The 19,927-nt window shown below is 46.7% G+C and overlaps 1 protein-coding gene, 1 long non-coding RNA gene and 1 pseudogene across 2 annotated transcripts in view; 2 read left to right on the top strand and 1 right to left on the bottom strand.

Annotated features, from left to right (window-relative positions):
* LRMDA (leucine rich melanocyte differentiation associated) overlaps nucleotides 1-271 on the bottom strand; it is a 1,186,567-nt gene extending 1,186,296 nt beyond the window's left edge. Inside the window, exon 1 of the mRNA XM_060406709.1 lies at nucleotides 156-271. Within this exon, the coding sequence (XP_060262692.1) occupies nucleotides 156-185 (30 nt within the window). The 5' untranslated portion in view covers nucleotides 186-271. The remainder of the gene's footprint in view (nucleotides 1-155) is intronic.
* A 17-nt stretch (nucleotides 272-288) lies between these two features.
* On the top strand, nucleotides 289-6,368 carry LOC132658649 (uncharacterized). Its single transcript, XR_009598553.1, has 4 exons — nucleotides 289-373; nucleotides 938-1,057; nucleotides 3,087-3,255; nucleotides 5,816-6,368. It is a non-coding gene; the product is annotated as an uncharacterized LOC132658649 (long non-coding RNA).
* An 11,118-nt stretch (nucleotides 6,369-17,486) lies between these two features.
* Nucleotides 17,487-18,023, top strand: LOC121817943 (nucleoplasmin-3-like; annotated as a pseudogene).
* The last annotated feature ends 1,904 nt before the right edge of the window (nucleotides 18,024-19,927 follow it).

Here is a 19,927-nt window from a genome sequence, read left to right as displayed (position 1 = left end):
TGCTCCCCTCAGGCCTGCCTCACTCCGCTGCTGCAGACGCAGCCCCGAGGTGGGGCACGGAGCACCCGTCTGACCTCTGGACGCCGCTCGCCCCAGAGCTCCCTCCTCAGACCGACCGTGCCCAGGAGGGGGCGGGGTGGCCCCAGCGGACTTACTTGAGTTCCACTGACCACAAGCCCGGCCATGGCGACGGGGCGGGCGCGCGGTACCGAGTGCCGAGCAGGAGCGCGGTGGCGGCGGGAAGCTCGCGGCCGGCGCTTAGTTCCGCACTGGGCGGTCAGCTGACCCGGCGGAAGCCCGAGGCGCGGACCGAGCGTCGGAACCGCGGCTCAGCTGTGCGCCCGCCGGCCGCCCTGGGCCGGGCCTCGCGCAGGTGAGCCTCAGCTACCGCCCCGCGCGCCGCAACAGGTGCCCGCCGCTCCTGCGCCCCACGTGGGGCGCGGGGGAACCACCTGGCTTCTCGGCTCCCCACCCCCGGGCGTCCCAGGACCCTATCGTTCAGGAGGGGTCAAGACAACAGGAATAGGTCCCCCATCTCACGCCCAGAGCCCTGCCGCGTTGGTGGGGGCGCACGGAGGATAGCGGAGTGGGGAGGTCTCCCATCATGAGCTCCCCATCTGAACCGTTAGCCAGGAGCATGGAGAGCTAGGACTTTCCTCTGTGTCACAATCCGGATTACACAATTGTCCTCCACTGCAGGGAGGAGGGGCGTCTGGGCGGAAACTCCTCTCCCCAACTTTGAGGGGATGGGGGAAGGGGAATAGTTAAGAGATTGAAAGGGTACTTGATGGAGTTTCCGTTTGCATGGGGAGCAGGAGGAAATTGAATTTTTCTGTAAGTAAAGCACTGGCTCAGCTAGTAGCACCCTACTTGACAGGAATACTCCCCGGGAAGAAGAGTCAAAAGATGTTTCCAAATGTATTTTCTAATCTCACAGGGAAATGTTAAATGTGAGGCTGCAAGTCGTTGGAGGAGTCAGCTCCCCACACGCATCTTCCCAGCACCTGGAAGTGAAGGGTGGCCTCTGCTGCCTCCTGTCTGGATGAAGTCAGGCCCGGTGGGTACGCAAATGGATGTCCATGCCTGTCCTCCACTGAAAGGGCCCCAATTTTCTCCAGGCCTGTTTTTGCCTTCACACCTCCATCACCAGGATGCACCAAGCGATTCAGTTCAGTCGCGTCCAGCTCTTTGCAACCTCATGGATACTCAAACTCATGTTCATCAAGACGTTGATGCCACCCAACCATCTCATCCTCTGTGGTCCCCTTCTCCTCCCGCCTTCAATCTTTCCCAGCATCAGGGTCTTTTCAAATGAGTCAGTTCTTTGCATCAGATGGCCAAAGTATTTGAGTTTCAGCTTCAGCTGAATATTCAGTGAATATTCAGGACTGATTTCCTTTAGGATTGACTGGTTGGATCTCCTTGCAGTCCAAGGGACTCTCAAGAGCCTTCTCCAACACCACAGTTCAAAAGCATCAATTCTTAGGCATTCAGCTTTTTTTATGGTCCAACTCTCACATCCATACATGACTACTGGAAAAACCGTATCTTTGGACAGACTTTTGCTGGCAAAAAAATTACCAGTTCAATTTCATGTATTACCCATGCCCTATTGCAACTGAGAGCCAGCCCAGCAGTAACTAGCCTTTCCACCCTGCTTCTTTAATACCAATGGGCATAGGCACCATTTGAACAGAGAAGGGAAGACTGACTCCTGACACGCCAGACTCCAGGTCTCATGGGCATTGCAAGTACCTCAGTTCAGTAGACCTATTGATGACTGTAGCTTCCCACCTCCATCAAAGAGGGTGTTCACAGGCCTTTTCATTGTTCCCATTTTATTACTCCATAGATCTAAACCGTAGATCTGAGAAAGCCCTAGTTGTTCAGTTGATGGTGATGGTTATAATGGTGGTTCAGCATTTTGTGGCCATCACAGTTCTCTCTCAGGCGTGGTGCTAATGCATCGTAACATGCATCTTTATTGTCAGCATTCTGATGAGTGAGGGTGACTTCTGAGGGTTGACCCGCCTGCCCTTTCTCTCTGTTGGAAGGAGCAGACACAGTAAAGTAGAGCTGTAAGAACATAGACTTGGTTGTGTTTACTTTGGGGGGCTCCAGGAAATGCTGTAACAAAAGGCCTCACTGGCCAAATAAGCAAGCTTGCCCTCCAGAGATAAGGGGGATCAAAGGGAATCTTCCAGGCCTCCTGCCCCAGGCCAGCTCCTCCAGCTCCTCCCTCCTTCTCTGCTGGACACACCCTCTCTGGTCCATTGTCTTTTGTCTGCCTTTCCTGCCTGAAAAAGAGGAAGTGATACTCTGCCCTCCCAGGGGGAACTTTCCCCTTGGCCTTCCTAAAAGGGCTTTGACCCAAAGGAGACAACACATGGAAATAAACTGAAACCTACTCAGAAATGAAACTGGAACCCCACTCTTCCCTCCCACCAGGAGGAGGGTGCCTATGGTCATTTCATCCATGCCCCTACCTCCATACATGGCTGTGTCTTCTGAGCACAGAAAGTCTGTTCTGCAGACCCTATCCACCAGTGACACCAACGTCAAGCAGGGGTCTTTGCCACTTTTCCAAACCCCCTCACTGCAGTTCCCTTCTCTACATAGCCCCAGGGATATCATTCTAAAAGCTGGATTTGACCCTACCTGAAATCTTTCAATGGCTTCCTCCCAGTCTAATAATACAGCCCAAAATCTTGAGCCCCAATCATCATACTTACGTCCCTCAGACCTTTTATATCCCGTCAACCTTTGCCTCTCCGGCCTCCTTTCTTGCTTGTGCCATCCTCTGCTTGCCTTTTAGCTGTTGGTTTTGCCTCAAATGCCTCTCCAACCACTCGTCTCCACTAAGTGAACACACTGGGAAGACCAGTTGACTCCGGGGAGAGAACATTGGGAAATCACAAAGAACAAAGTTCAAGACAGCTCATATTAAAGTGGGCTTTAATGTTAGAAATGTAAATTGATGACAACAGGGAGCTATTGAAAGTTACACAGAGTAAAAATTTGTTTAATGTAGTGGAGGAGGGCTCCTCTAGGAACAGATTGGATTCACCTCTCCTTACTCCCCTCAGCTTTGGGCAGTTAATCTTCAGAACAGAGGAACAAGGAGAAGGAGCAGGAGGGAGAGGAGAAGGAGAAGAAGTTATCTGTCTCTGAACCAAGGAAGATTGGAAGAGTGAGCAGGGCGGGGACATTCTTCTACCTCATCACCTTCTTAACCAAAAAGGGAAGTTTCTTCAGGTAACATGGACCTCCCCTTGGGAGGGGAGAGAGCAAACTCATATCCAGCTGGCCCAGAAGTGGGCAAATGATTCCTTTGGAACACAAGGAGTTTGCAGAAATCAACAGAGAGGCTGAGTCTTATTGGGGTTTCTCCCTGCATAAAGCGCTTCCTGTCCCTGCCCCAGGAGCACCAAGGGGAAGGGAAGGTTCATGCAGTCATCTGGGTTCATCCCATTCCTCAGCCAAGAGAGAGGGAGCTGGAGGACTCCCTGCCTCACCCATTTATATCTCAGTCCCTCTGCCCCAGTTTCCAAAGGCTAGGCCCCATGCCAGGCACTGGGGGCACTCATGACACAGACACACCCTCCAGGAAAGAGGTTCATGCTCAGGCATTTAAGGTAATACGTCAACACGAAGTGCTCTAATTGGGGTCCTATTTTCTGAAACCAAAGGTGAGACATGTAGCCCAATTTGTTCAGTACACTCAAGACGACCACAGGACAGAAAGTTCAAATCAAACCTGGGCTAAATTCTGAAGTTCTAACATATGTATATAGAGAGTGAGAAGGCTCAACACGCATAACTGGATACTTCCTTATCGCCTTGATGAAGAGGGCGATATTTTATTCCTACTGTCAGCTTTGTTATTATTATTATTCTTTGGCAGACGAGGCCTTTTCCCCTAGAGTCCTTCCTCCGTCACATTCCTGGGGACAGAAAGGAAAATCCTGTTTATTTCCAATCAAGGGAGTTGATTCTAGGGTCGGCCAGAACCAGAGAAACAGGAACTGATTCCTTAATCTTCCAACTCCGTGCATCAGCAGCTGAAAGAAAGACAGGGGCCAGTTAACAAAGTTTTAGTCACATTCCTCCCTATCCTTAACTGAATTTCTGTTCGGCCTGGCCTCATTTCTTTCAGGCCCAGCCTCTGAGCAGGTTAAGATGGCTGCTGTAATTAACCACACCCCAGCCCCTAGTTCAGACTCACCACATTCAGATTTCAATTAAAAAAGAAAAATGCAGGATGTCTGCACACAAAATGCTCTTTGTTGCTGAAGCAGGCTCATTTCAGCCTAAAAGGGGCTGGGGAAGTACAGGAAAGAGGGGAGTTTTCCTGGGCCCTCTTGGCAGTTTGTGCACACTAGTGAGGCGACTTGAGGATGATCTATACTTCAGAACACCTCTCTGCTTTCCCATGCTGAACAATTCAATTGTTTCATGTATATTAAATGTCATCATAATGTCTGGCATGAGTATTCGTTGCACAGATATTACTTTATTGTTATTATTTACTAGTATCCTAATTATAATTACTATTATTTAATTCTCAGCACCTCTGATTTCCCTTCTCTTTAGTTCATAAAAGGGTCTGTTGTTGTTTCTCTACTGAAGTGCAAATATCCACCAGAAGCAGAGAAGGGAGCAGGTTTGGGGAAGGGGTGTGGGAAGGAGCTTCTGCTTTTCTTCTGTGATTTCTGCGACCTGCACTTACTACTTTCGTAATTAAAGACAAGATAGGAGGAGACCAGCAGGGAAATAAATAAGAATTTACAAATGAGACTGCTATCTGCTGATGTCTTAGCATTATTTTCACAAATCCTGAAGACAGCAGTGAAAAGCAAATCATATTCCCCAATTTGCCTGGAACTTGCCAGATACTCCAGGTCCTTAGCTGAGCGCAGGAGAGAGTCATCCCTGATGTGGCGACAGGGGTTCAGATTTGGAAAGGGAAAGGAATCCTTGACCAGACGACACTGTTCAGCTTTATACTGGCCAGTGGGGAAGAAGGGACCAGGGTCTAAGGCCCAGTGATCCTTCCAGAATCCCAGCTTGGCTTGGCAAGTTTCTGCCACTTAGAGGAAAAACCTCCCCCAACTTCAATTAATTATATATAGAACTCACAAGAGAATGACAAATATCATGTGATATTGCTTATATATGGAATCTTTAAAAAGGACACAAATGAACTTATTTGCAAAACTGAAACAGAGTTACAGATATAGAAAATAAACTTATCGAAGGAAGGGGGAGGGATAAACGGGAAGATTGGGATCAACACATTCATACTACTATATATAAAATATATAACTAATAACACAGGCAACTCTACTCAGTATTCTGTGATGGCCTATATGGGAAAATAGTCTTAAAAAGAGTGGACATATGTATTTGCATATGAGATTCACTTTGCTTTTTACCTGAAACTGGGCTTCCCTGGCCGCTCAGTGGTAAAGAATCCACCTGTGAATGCAGAAGACGCAGGTTTGATCCCTAGGTCAAGAAGATCCCCTGCAGGAGGAAATGGCAACCCAGTCCAGTATTCTTGCCCAGGAAATCCCATGGATAGAGGAGCCTGGCAGGTTACAGTCCATAGGGCTGCAAAAGAGTTGGGACACATCTAAGCGACTAAACAACAAATACCACCTGCAAGTAACATGACCCTGTAAATCAGTTATACCTCAGGAAAAATTTAAAAAAATGAGACGTCAGGCTTGTCACTTTAAAAAAAGCATGTGAAAGTCAGAAAATGAGATTCTGATTCAGTAGGTGGTGCCCTAGCATCTCTTATTTTTCTCAGGTACTTCAAGTAGTGAGGACTTGTAATCATCCAAACTCACTGTGGCTTCACAAGTCATCTGCTCCAGCTACTGATGTGGGAACCAAGGCTGAGAGAGTAAAAGGAAGCAGCCCAAGGTCACCCAGCCAATGAGCAGCAGACCCCAGGCCAGCGCTGTGATCTTCGGAACAAAATAAAACAGAATTCCTCCTAAGTCCCAGTAAGAACAGGATAAAGAGACAGGAGGAGCGCCAGAAAGATGCCATTTCACATCTAATCACTTCTTGTCACGTTGTAACCATTTTCCTCATATGGAGCCCCACGCTGATGGATCAGAAATAACATTTTCAAAGTTATATCTGCAAGGAAATGGCTATTAATGTTCTTCCTCTCCTTTTAGAGTGCTGAGGAGTACATATTAATTTTCTCTCTACTTATATTGCCTATTTGCAAATTGTATTCACTACCCAGTGCTCCAATTTGTCCTACCCATGAAGAGATTAGGATGAATAAATGTGTTCCTGGAAAGAAAAGAAAAGAAAGAATTTGTCACTGAGATTTATTTTTATAATTATTTACAGGGATTATTTTAGAATATATGAGGGCAATAATAATAATGTACATGCAAGAGTTCTGGCATAATTTACCAATATTAATTCTGTGTCTCTTCTCACTTCTTTGAAAGGAACCTCAGCTCTCTCTGCAGCTCTGAGCCAGGGGCCAAAGAGGTGGCAGCTACACCTGACCTCACTGGTGCTGAGGGCGAGATGAAGGGCTGGTCATGCCTTAGAGTGGCCAATGCCCTGGCCTAGAAGTCCTGGGTTCAAGACCTAGCTTTGTACCAGCCAGCTGGGAGCCCATGCAGAATCTTTCACTCCTAATATCCTCAGTTTCCTTAATGTAAATTAATGAATCTAAGAAACTATTTATTAGTAAAATGAAAATACAAGTTAAGTAGGACTTCCCTGGTGGCTCAGCGGGTAAAGAATTTGCCTGCAATGCAGGAGACCTGGGTTTAATCCCTGGGTTGGGAAGATCCCCTAGAAAAGGGAACGGCTCCCCCCTCCAGTATTCTGGCCTGAAGAATTCCATGGACTGTATAGTCCATAGGGTCACAAAGAATCAGACACAACTGAGCAACTTGCACACATCACACACATAAGTAGGTACAGCTCCCCAAAATAAGGAGAATGTCAATAAATTTCCTGAGCACCTACTACACAACACGCACCAGGGGCAGAACAAGGACCAAGACAAAGACAGTCCTTACTCCCACGAGGTTTACACGGAAGACACAGGTAACAAGCAGATAAATAATACAATTTCACGTATGTGAAATACATAATTTCAGGTAGCACTGACATGTGCTATAAAGACAAAAGTAGACAATGTGATAAAGAGCGGGGGCGGGGTGCTAATTTGGGGGGACACAAACCTCACAGCTTCAGATGGCTGTGGGGTGTTCTGGGGAGGCTTCTCTAAGGGGAGCAATATTGCAGCCGAAGTCTGAATAGTAAGATGGGGCCAGCAATGAGAAGACTTGGTAGAAGGGTTTTCCAGGCAGAGGAACAGCAAATGCAAAAGCTCTGAGTGTTCTCCCAGTGTTGTGCTGTCGTGTTCTCACTCTGCTGTGCTTGCGTGGTGAACCTGAACTCAAGTGCTTCCAAGGGCAGAGTGTCACCCCAACCAGAAAGATGAGTACCCAAGACAGCCAGCCGCTCCAGGCTTTGGATGGCTCCTCAGCTTCAGAGCACACAGGTGGGCCGAGGCTTCAAGATGCTGCAGCCAGAAGCAGAGACAGGCACAGGCACACAGAAGTTTGACAGCCCTATGAAGCACCTGCAGTCTTCTTGGAGAAGAAAACACAGAAGGATCACTGACCTTGATACATGACTACACTGGCACAGACTCTCACAGACACACAAGTAAGCACACAAACACACACAAACAGACCTAAGTGCATTCACAAGAGACTCATGCCAATGCTAGATTCATGGATTCCATCTCGTGGTTGTGATCTAAGCCCTGAACCCCAATCTGAGACACACCTTGGTTGCCCATGTACTGCAATAGCTATACTGGCAGGCAAAGAATACAGACACTTTAGATTTTTGGTACTTGTTTTAGGTGTTTTTTTTTTTCTTTTTGGCCATACTGCATGGCCTGTGGGATCTTGGTTCCGCAACCAGGGATCGAATCGGTGGCCCCTGCAGTAGAAGCATGGAGTCCTAACCTCTGGACCACCAGGGAACTCCCAAATTATTGGTACTTGAACTCGGAGGGTTTATAGCTTATCCTGAGGTAATGGAAATTCATTCACTCAATTCATTTATTCAAAAATATTTATTGAGTGCTGGCTGTATACTTGACACTAACGTCGGGACAAGGCAGTACAGAAAGTGAAGTTTCTACTCTTGCGGAGCTTACTGTCAGTAGTAGCAGCGGTAGTGTTAAGTCACTCAGTTGTGTCCGACTCTGCGATCTCATAGACTGCAGCCTGCCAGGCTTCTCTATCCATGGAATTCTCCAGGTAAGAATACTGGAGTGGATTATCATTCCCTTCTCAAGAGGATCTTCCCAATCCAGGGATTGAACCCGGGTCTGCTACGTTACAGGCAGATTCTTCACCATTTGAGCCTTAGTGGAGGTAGATATGAAAAAGAAAATACAGGATATGTCAGGCGGTGCTAAGTAAGAGAACAATACAGCAGAGAAGGGGGATAAAAAGTACCAGGGGTAGGCAATCCAGTGGTTAAGACTTCACGCTTTCACTGCAGGGGGATGGTTTCGATCCCTGGTCAGGGAACTAAGATCCCACACGCCACATGGTTCAACAAAAAAGAAAAGTGTTAGGGGTACATAGGGGGATCAGAAGGCCCCACTAAGAATGTGGCATTTAGGCCAAGACTTGCAGGAAGTAAGGGAGAACCAGGTGGACATCTAGGAGAAAAATGTTCCAGGCAGCCAGAACAGCAAGTGCCAAGTCCCTGCCAAGCAGGCCTTGGCAGGTCTGGGAAACAGCAAACATGTCAGAGTGGCTGAAGTGGAGTGAGCAAGGGCAAAAACAGCAGTCAGGGAAATCGCAGGGCAGGGTTTAGGGTGGGGATGGGGGCAGACCATCTATCACCTGACAGACTGAAGCTGGGACTTGGCCTTGCTCTCCAAGATGGGGATAAGGAGGCATGAGCGGAGGACCCACATTTTGTAAGTATTGTTCTGGCTACTGTATTTAGAACGGACCAGGGAAGGGAAGGGCAGAAGCAGGGAAACCAAACAGCAGCCTATGGCGAGAATCCTCGAGACAGGGAACAGGACCCTAATGCATCTTGAAGATGGCATGAACAGAATTTCCTGGTGGATATGACATGGAGGGTATGAGAAACACAGGAGTCAAGGGTAAGTCCAAGATTTTGACCTGAGCAACTAGAAGGATGGAGCTGTCACACTGAAATGGATGAGCAAATTAAGGGAAGCAGGGAGTCGGGATCACTTGACCTGAGAAGTTTGATACGACTTTGAGACAGAGAAGTGGAAATGTCAAGGAGAAAGTGGAACATATGAAAGTGAAGGAAACAGATCTGTACCAGAGTTAGAAATTTCAGAGTCCTCAGCTTTTAGATGTCATTTAAAGCCACAGGAGAGGAGAGAGAGCTGAAGATTGGGCCCTAGAGTACTAACAGCTAGAAGTCAAGGAAAAGGGGAGGAACCACAGAGAGCCTGAGAGTGAGCAGCTGGAGGGGTAAGGACAAACCAAAAGCAAGTCAGACCCCAGAAGCCAAAGAGAGAAAGTGATCAAAGGGACGGAGTTCGAGCACGATGACCAATTCAGTCAAGGATCACCAGAGGCTGTTGAAAGCAGTGGGTAAACAGGAAATTCACATGGTCTCCAAGTATCATTCCACAGATTGCCTATAAATTACAAAGGGAAAAGTACCTTTACACTGCAGAGATCTGGCAGTCACCACCTACCCCAAGAGTTCAAAGCTGGCATCCAGTGATGAGACAACCAGACAATACAGACCCTGATGAGATACAAGAGGAAGTACACACCGCCCACATGCTGTTCTTGCCAAAATATCTGGCCAGAATCTATTCACGAGGAAGCAGACAGGTCAAAACGTGGAACGTTATTTAAGACAATGGTTCTAACTTGGAGGGTATTATGCTTAGTGGAATATGTCAGACAGAGAAATACAAATATTGTACCTTATCACTCACCTATGGAATCTAAAAAATAAACTAGTGAATATTTTTAAAGAAAGAAACAGAGTACAGATATAAAAGAACAAACTAGTGGTTACCAGTGGGGAGAGAGAAGCAGGGAGTGGGGAAGATCAAGGTAGGGAATTCAGAGGAACAAACAACTATGTATAAAATAAATAAGCTACAAGGATATATGTACAGCACAGAGAATACAGCCAAATTTTTAATAATTAAAAATGGAACATAATCTTTAAATTTGTGAATTACTATATTGTACACTTGAGACTTATTACAATATTATAAATGAACTATATCTCAATTTTAAAAAATTTAAAAAAAAAGACCTTGGGATTAGACTGTCCGAAATGTCATATCGTGGGGCCAAAAGGGGGGCTGAGTATTCTAGATTAAAATGCACTAAAGAGACATGACAACCAAGAGCAATGCATGATCTTTTACTGGCTATTAGAACTAGGGGGAAAAACTAAAAAGACATTTCAGATAATTGGAAATGTTTTAATTAGAACCTTTTAACAATTATATTAAATTAACATCACTTTTCTCAGGTGTGCTAATTGTACTGAAGTTTCATAAGAGAATGTTCTCTCCTTAAGAGATGTGAGCTGAAGAAATCAAGATAAACATCAAGATGCCTACAGCTTGCATATGATTTGGGATTGGAGGAAAGTGTGTGTGTGTGTAGGACAGAGAGAGAGAAAATGACACGTTACATGGTAACATTAAGAGCTAAAGAGTCTAGGTGAAGGCACTGGGCATTCATCATCCTGTTTTTAAATTTTTTCATAAGTTTGCAATTTTTTTGTAAATAAAATATTGGAATAAAAGAAGGAGTGATTAACTTGTCCAGTGCTACTAAAGGTCAAGTAAATTGAGGACAGAGAATTCACCATTGGGTTTAACAACAGGGAGGTTACTGGTGACCCTGCAGATAGGAAGAGAGAAGTAGGCAAAGCCCAAATCATAAGGAGCTGAACAGACCCCACTGTGAACACAGCAGGAGATAAGTGGTCATGTTTGTGTTGGAGGACCACTGGACTCACAGTGAGGGGAAGGACAGATCAGGCAGGGGTGAGCAGGGACAGGAGAATGTCCTCACAGGCTCTGAAAGGACACTCCCACCTCATGAAGGGTGGTGGGGGCCTGACAGGAGAGACTGCAAAAAGACTGCAGCCCAACTGCCAAAAGCTGATGTCTGCTGGGAGTCAGGGGGGAGGGAGCCAAGACGGTGCCATTCACCAAAATAACAGGTTGGAAAGGGGCAGAGAGGCCTGATGCATTTAAAAGTCTACAAATTCACAAAGACACACGCACCCCAATGCTCACAGCACCGCTATTCACAATAGACAAGACATGGAAACAACCGAAAGGTCCATCAACAGAGGAATGGGTAAAGAAGATGTGGTGCCTACACAGAACGGAACATCACTCGGCCACAGAAAAGACGGACATGATGCCATTTGCAGCAACATGGGTGCAACTGGAGGGCATCCCACCAAGCGAAGTAAGTGAGAGAAAGACAAATGTCTCCTGGTATCACCTACACGTGGAATCTAAACTATGACACCACTGAACCTATCCATGACACAGAAACAGACTCCCAGAGAGAGCAGACCCATGCCTGCCAAGGCGGATGGCACAAAAGACTGAGGTTAGCAGATGAAAGCCTTTGCGTACAGAATGGATAAACAACAAGGTCCTGCTGTATAAGACGGAGAGCTGTATTCAGTATCATATGATAAATCATACTGGAAAAGAACATACCAAAAAAGAATGCATTATATATATACGTATAACTGAATCACTTTCCTGTACAGCAGTAATAACACAATACTGTATATCAATCATACTTCAGTTTTTAAAATAATAATAAGATAGGGTCTACACACAGTGCGCCCTCCTCTGAGGAAAGCAAGAGACGGGACATGCGCGTGACAGGACCGTGAGTGCAGCACACTTGAGGACCTGGGGAGCCACTCCCATCGCACTCCACATCTGTCGTCCGAGCCAAGCTCAGAGTGCTGGGGGCTGCGACTACGGTGTGACAGTGACCTGGCGGCACCTCTGTTCATAGTCTCCTCGTCCTGGGGAATTCCTCTCCCCAGACCACTTCTAAGCGCTGCTCACCTTGTTGACAAGTGTTCTCCAGTGTTCCAACCCTCGATGACTGCTTTGGGGTCTGAAACATCATTAAGAGGTGCTCCTGTGTGCTCGGCACTGACGCCTGCAACTTGAAGTTATGTACGTTCACTTCTGCCACTATCTTCCCAACTAGGTGGTCAGTTCCTTGACTGTAGGGAACCCAGTTTATATTTCAAAATACTCTCAGCCTTGCCCAGAAGAGGTGATCTATAAACTGGGAAACAGAGGAGAACAACAGAGGCAGGGAGACGATGAAGGCCAACACTTAACATGCCCCCTAATGGCTCACCGTGCTGACTCCCAGACATGGGGACCACTTCTGCCGGTCTGAGGGGAGCCTCTAAGAGGCCACTTCTGCCAGCGCCCCCAGTTCCTAAGTCAGAACCTCTGGTAGGAAGCCTCCCAGAAACAGCCCACGGTGCTCTCTCCCAAAGCTGTTTGCAGTAAGTGACTCACCCAATTAAGAGCATCTACATAACAAAGCCTCACCGGGCTGCAGAGGTCATGCAGACTGTGAAGTGCGTCTTTAGTGCCTGCATAGAAGGTTCACTAATTACCAGTCATTTCCACCCCTCAAGAGCCTGTCAGCCTTTGAGATGCAGGGGATAAAAGAATCCCCAAATTCCCACCCCACACCAATCACTCCTCCGTCTCCAACCCGCCCCTGCATTTCAAACCTGTGACTAATTAAGTACCAGGGATGGGCCTCTGCCCACCTGGCTCAGTGCCTGGAGGAAGGCAGGAGAGGAAAGAGGTTGCCTCCGATGGGGAGCAGGTTTTAGTAAAAGGAAACTGAAGGGGCAAGGGAGCAAGGAGAGTCCTGACAGCGCTGCCTCCTCTCCGTTAAACGAACAGAACTTGTATTGTTTTACCTCTGTTTTTAAAGGTGATAAGGTGGCTCAGAGGTTAAAGCATCTGCCTCCAATGTGGGAGACCTGGGTTCGATCCCTGGGTAGGGAAGATCCCCTGGAGAAGGAAATGGCAATCCACTCCAGTATTCTTGCCTGGAGAATCCCATGGATGGAGAAGCCTAGTAGGTTACAGTCCACGAGGTCGCAGAAAGTTGGACACGACTGAGTGACTTCACCTTACCTAAGGGCTTCCCTCATAGATCAGTTGCTAAAGAATTCGCCCACAATGCAGGAGATTCCGGTTCGATTCCTGGGTCAGGAAGATCCCCTGGAGAAGGGATAGTCTACCCACTCCAGTATTCTTTGGCTTCCCTGGTGGCTCAGATGGTAAAGAATCTGCCTGCAATGTGGGAAACCTGGGTTCGATCCCTGGGTCGGGAAGATCCCCTGGAGGAAGACATGGCAACACACTCCTGTATTCTTGCCAGGAGAATCCCCATGGACAGAAGAGCCTGGCGGGCTACAGTCCATAGGATCACAGAGTCAGACACGGCTGAGCGACTCAGGACAACACAGCATAATGGTGATAAGTGTCTGCGGTAGAGCCTACAGTGAGCAGGTAAGAAGAAAGCTAAACTCACTCATAATTCCACCCACTAAGGTGACCAGATGTTGGTCACATAAACACCTTACAGCCTGCTTTCTAGATGACATGCATTTTTAAATTTTTATTTATTTACTTATTTTTGGCCACAGAGCATGTGGGATCTTACTTCCCAAACCAGGGATTGAACCCTCACCCCCTGCAGTGGAAGTGTACAGCCTTAACTGGCCTTAACTGGATAGCCAGGGAAGTCCCTAGGTAACATACATTAGCCATGGGTGTGTGTATGCCCCTGCTCTTTCAAAAATCAGCTTTTTCCATTTCATGAAATACCTCAAATGGCTCTCTCCATGGGCATGTGAAAAGAAAGCTGTCAGAGATACTGACCTAGGCTACCAGAGAGACGTGTTTGGGCATCAGAGCATAAGAGGAAGCCATTGTCAGATTTCTGAAAGCTGAAGGAGGCCACTGAGAGGCAGGAAAAAGCTCTTACCTTTGGAACCCAAGCGACTTCCTCTCTACAAACCTTGGTTTCCTCATCTAGAAGATGTGTCCTTTATAAGATCACTGTGATGATGTAAGGGAAATCACGGTGATGAAAGGACTATGCAAGCACTGGATACCTTATCCCTCGCTTTAGTAAGTATTCATTTGTGGAACTTCCCTGGTAGTCCAGTGGTTAAGACTCTGTGCTTCCAGAAAAGAAGCCATCTGGTTCAGCCCTAGAGGAGCTTAAAATCTAAATGGGAAGTTGAACACACACATACAAAAGTTAAAGGATATGAATAGCTAATAAAAGATATCATCAAATAGTAGACAATTAAGTGCCAGATGAGTGGCCCAGACAGTACTCCAGGAATTCAGAGGTAAGAAAGAACCCGGGGGATAACAGTAATAGCCACTCTGAGCACGTTCTATGTGCCAGGCACACACATGCATTGTTGCATTTCATTTACCCAGTGACTTATGAAGTAGGTACCATTATTACATCCATTTTGCACAGGAGGCAACTGAAACCTCAGAGAGTTTAAGAACCCTGCCCCAAGTCACACATCTAGCAAGTGTGGCAGTGTGGAATCAAGCAGCTGGACCCGGGGCACCCACCACACTGAAGCACTATGATCTACTCTGATGGAGGTAGGGGAGGGGAAGCTGGATACTACAAACAGGAGCCTCAGAAGCAAAGATGAGACTGAGGAGGGTGTCCTGGTATGAGGGAGAAGAGGCCATCCACTCTGGCTGGATTGCCAGTCTCTGTGGGCAGTAGATGCTCTCACAGTAAGAAGGTGGAAGGGGAGGAGCTAAGGCATATGAAACTTTTTTTTTTTTTGGCAGAACACAGGTCACCCAGGAGGGCTTGAGGCAACAGAAGATCCAATTAAAGCAGTTTGGGGGAAGCAGGCTTGAGAGGAGACACTTCAGGAGGCTATTAGATGAAGGTGAGGCGGACTGAAGCAGAAGCACCTAGGGCTAGGGGGACCATCATTCTCCCTAGAAAGCCCTTGTCCCTTAACTTTTTCATATTCATAACATTTTGAGCCAATCTACATCGGTTTCCATAGCCTCCAGCCTCCTTTTGGCATGTTTACTGACTTATTTCACACTTCAGTTCTGCAAGAGATAGCTCATTCATTCATTCCAGAAGTGCTTGTGAAGCTCCCATGTCAAAGGGAAAATCAATCTGCACAATTTGGTGGCTAGTTAGAAAGGGAAGGAGGCTGAAGATGCTGCTGATGATCCAGCAAAGCCAATCCTCACTAGAATCCCCAATTTCCCCACCTCTCAAGCCTGGTGGGGGACAAGCTTCCCCACATCAGCCAGCTCCTCAGGCCATTGCTTCCACTTCTCACCCCCACACCCCACCATCCTTGCTGAAAAGGCCAGTCCCCCACCAGCAAATGGAAAAAAGGCTCCCTTTTCTTCTGAAGAAGCAGGGCAGGGAAACTGAAGACATGGCAAAGCCTTTGACTCTACAAGCAAAACTTGGAGAATGTGGCAGAAGAGCCCCATGGTAGAAAGAAGGCTCAGTAGCAAAGTTGGGGACAGTGAAAGAAAAAGCTTTGAAGATGTGTTAATGTAGCCAATATTTACTGAATATTGATGTATACGGCAGACTCTGCAGAGAACAAAAGTAGGGTGACATCATTTGTGCTTTTAAATAATGCTGCGTAAAAGGTAAGGGAGAAGAAACGGAAGAAGTAAAGCTTGAAATAGAAACAGAAAAAGAAGAAACACTGAGCCCTGAGACATGAAGCATCCTGGCCAAAGTCAGGGACTGGGGAAAGGATGGAGGGAAAACCTCCTAACAAGCCATGGTTTCTCCAGTAGTCACGTATGGATAGGAGAATTGGACCATAAAGAAGGCTGACCACCAAAGAATTGATGCTTTTAAACTGTGGTCTTGGGAGAAGACTCTTGAGAGTCCCTTGGACTGCAAGGAGATCACACCAGTCAATCCTAAAGGAAATCAATCCTGAATATTTATTGGAAGGACTGATGCTGAAGTTGAAGCTCCACTACTTTGGCCACCTGATGCAAAGAGCCGACTCATTAGAAAAGACTGATGCTGGGAAAGATTGAAGGTAGGAGGAGAAGGGGACGACAGAGGATGAGGTGGTTGGAGGGCATCACTGACTCAATGGACATGAGTTTGAGGAAGCTCCAGGAGATGGTGAAGGATAGGAAAGCCTGGCGTGCTGCAGTCCATGGGGTCGAAAAAAGTTAGAGACAAATGAGCAACTGAACAAAAGCTTCAGTGAGTCTACCCTGTACTCAAACATAAGCCCTCAAATGTTCAGGCCACCACTTGCCCAAGGAAACGTAGCCCAGAGGTGCTCTCATGCCACTGGGCCATTGATTGCATTCCACAAACATCTTTTGAGCACTGCAATGCTAGGCACTTAAGCTACTGAACTCTGCTGAGAAGAATGAGAGTTGATTGTCACCGAAGGTGGTTGATTTGACAGTATCTCTGATGCCTTAGAAACTTTAATCAAACTCACTGAGTGCCACTGAGGTTTGTGGGGAGAGAAAACCAGAAGTGAAGAGGAGAAATTTCGTACATTCTAAAACCAGAAAGGGATAATCATTTTATTCTCATTGGGCTTTCAGTTCAGTTCACTTCAGTCTTGCACGCAAGAATTGCAGCACGCCAGGCCTCCCTGTCCATCACCAACTCCCGGAGTTCACTCAGATTCACATCCATCGAGTCAGTGATGCCATCCAGCCATCTCATCCTCTGTCATCCCCTTCTCCTCATGCCCCCAATCCAGCATCAAGTCTTTTCCAATGAGTCAACTCTTCGCATGAGGTGGCCAAAGTACTGGAGTTTCAGCTTTAGCATCATTCCTTCTAAAGAAATCCCAGGGCTGATCTTCAGAATGGACTTTGGTAAGAGGTAAATAATGAAACACTGTGAGGCTACATAGAACAGTGTAGAAGACCAAGTAGGCATCTTATAAAATCATCTGAACATTGTTTTCTCACTCAATTCTGGCCTGACTGACTCTCATTACTGAACTTACCAGTTTTTCTGTTGAAATTGTTGCCTGGCGAGGCTGTAGACATTCAGTCAGACTGCTTAGTGCTGAGGTCCTCACCAGTATCACCCGAGAAGCCCATGGGCACATCTAAGAAGTAACCACCGTCACAGGGATTTAAGTTGGTGCAGCCACTATGAAAAAAAGAGTGTGGAGATTCCTCAAAAAACTAAAAATAGAACTTCATACGCCCCAGAAATCCCACTCTGGACATGTATCTGGACTAAACAATAATTTAAAAAGACAGCCCTTGCATCAAGGCCATCGGCGCTGCTGCCGCGCTGGTGGTTTTGAGTCAGGAGAGTGGAGGCTGGGTTGGGGGGAGGAGAGGGTTGATGGGCGGTCTCTGAGTCCTGGTCTGGTCACTATGGGTTGTTTTTTCCTTGGCTGTGAGCTCTCGGGCCACACCTGCTCTTTCAGCTTCAAGGCAGAAGAGGATGATACAGAGCTCCTGCTGGCTTTGACCATGCTGTGCCTCACTGAGAGAATAATGTGGTAGAAGCCGTAGTGTGAACCATGACCAGGAGGAGATCAAAGTCCCTGTGGCCAACCTCAAGTCGTCCTGTGAACCTATGTTCAGTTTGGATCACTTCCAGCTCCAGCCACCCATAACCTTCTGCCTGATGTCAGGTTCTGGCCCCTTGCAGATCACTGGGTGGCACCAGATTGTCACTACAAGCAATGACTTCCTGAGGAAGAGAGCAAAGAGGAAGGGAGTGAGGAGGAGGGAGCTGAGTTGTGCCCCATCCTGCCTGCTGAGAAGCAGAGGGGCAGGCTCTAACTCTCTCTGGTGAGCTAGCTGCCAGCCACATGCACCACGCGCCATCTTTCTGTACAAGTTGCAAGAACTGTGTGACTTCTCCACTGAAGAGGATGGCTAGTGATGGGGTGGGGTGGGGTGGGTGGGGCCTTGATCTGGTGCTAGAAGAGAGGGGGTCCCATTCTCCACCAGGCCTTGGTATTCTAATCATGCACCTCACCTGGGCTTCCCTTTTCTCCAGGAATGGGAGGAACTCTGAACTTCTAGCCTCTCTCTCCTCACTTGCCTGTGAGGTTGGAGGTCAGCATCTAAAGCTAAGGACTACACATTTTTAATATTTGTTACATTTTTGGATAAAGGTTGAAATAAGAGTGGAGGTTTTTTTGCAGAAAACAAAACAAACGAACAAAAAAACACATGTTTCTAGGCTCACAGCAGCACTAGTTACAATAGCCAAAGCATTGAAAAAACCAAAGTATCCATCACAGGATAGATGAATAAAGGAGATGTCATAAATATATACATATATATATATACACATACACACACAATGGAATACTACTCAGCCATAAAAAAGAATGCAATTACATCATTTGCAGCAACATAGATACAACTAGAGATTATCATACTAAGTAAAGTCAGGCAGAGAAAGACAAACATTATATGATGTCACTTAGATATGGATTCTAAAATATTACATAAATGAATTTATCTATGAAACAATCCCAGAAATAGAGAATAGACTTGTGCTTGCCAAGGGGGAGGAGGGGAGGGAGAGGAATGGCCTGGGAGTTTGGGATTAGTAGACACAAACTGTTACATTCAGAATGGATAAACAAGATCCTACTGTATAGCACAAGGAACTATAGCCAATCTCCTGGGATAAACCATTATGGAAAAAGAATATTTTAAAAAGGAATGTATGTATGTGAATAACTGAGTGATTTAGCTGTACAGTGGAAATTAACACACCATTGTAAACCAACTATACTTGAATTTAAAAAAGACGGAAAGAGAGAAAACTAGTCACCGTCAGATCTATTTAGAAGCCATCCAAGAGCCAGGCTAGGGCAAACCAACATATATTATTGATTGTGAGTGATATAAACTGGCTCTAGCTAATTTAAGCAAGAAAAGAAACCTATCAAAAGATATCAGGAAGCTCAGAAAAATCAGTAAAAGGTCTAGAGACTCAGACTTGGGAAACGGTACAGAGGGGCTCGGAAACAGAGGATGTCACTGGTCATACTACTGCAACAGTCTGATTAGACACTGCCTGAGCAGCTGCCATTATCACAGTGGACACAGCAGCAACTGGCCAGTTGCTTCACTGCCTCCCTAGATAGTTAATGCCATTGTATTGGGTTCAATGCTGCTGCTGAGAAGGGTTTATAATCCACCCTAAACCTCTGCTCACCTCTTGAGGAGCCTCAGCTGTCAGGGACAGGGAGGAGGAGGATGTGACCCCTTCAGCTTCTATAGTTGGAAACAGGTCCTTTATTCCAACAAGCAGGAAGCAGGATTCAGATGCTAGGCATAAAAAAGGAGATAACACTAAGGGTGAAGGGTATGACCAAACTTCACTCCCAAGTGACTTTGGAAACCCATACGTCAAGAACCTTTGAAGGCAAGTGTCTAACAGGCTTCTAAAACTGTTTTGGCCCACTGTGTGACATTCCTACGGTGGTAGTGCTGGGCTGTGCTAAGTTGCTTCAGTCATGTCTGACTCTTTGCAACCCCAAGGACTGTAGCCCGCCAGGCTCCTCTGTTCATGGGATTCTCCAGGCAAGAATACTGGAGTGGGCTGCTGTGCCCTCCTCCAGAGGATCTTCCCAACCCAGGGATTGAACCCACATCTCTGAAGTCTCCTGCATTGGCAGACAGGTTCTTTACCACCAGTGCCACCTGGGAAGCCCCCAATGGTGGTAACACCAAATGGAAATAAGGTTAGTCAGATGGAACAGGTAAGTGATATGCCTGGCTGCAAATATTAAAAAAACACACACACACACACAA

The sequence above is a fragment of the Ovis aries genome, chromosome 25 (assembly GCF_016772045.2).
Source record: "Ovis aries strain OAR_USU_Benz2616 breed Rambouillet chromosome 25, ARS-UI_Ramb_v3.0, whole genome shotgun sequence".
Lineage (NCBI taxonomy): Eukaryota > Metazoa > Chordata > Mammalia > Artiodactyla > Bovidae > Ovis > Ovis aries.
The sequence above is the reverse complement of the archived record's forward strand: the minus strand, read 5'-3'. Positions and strand labels throughout refer to the sequence as shown.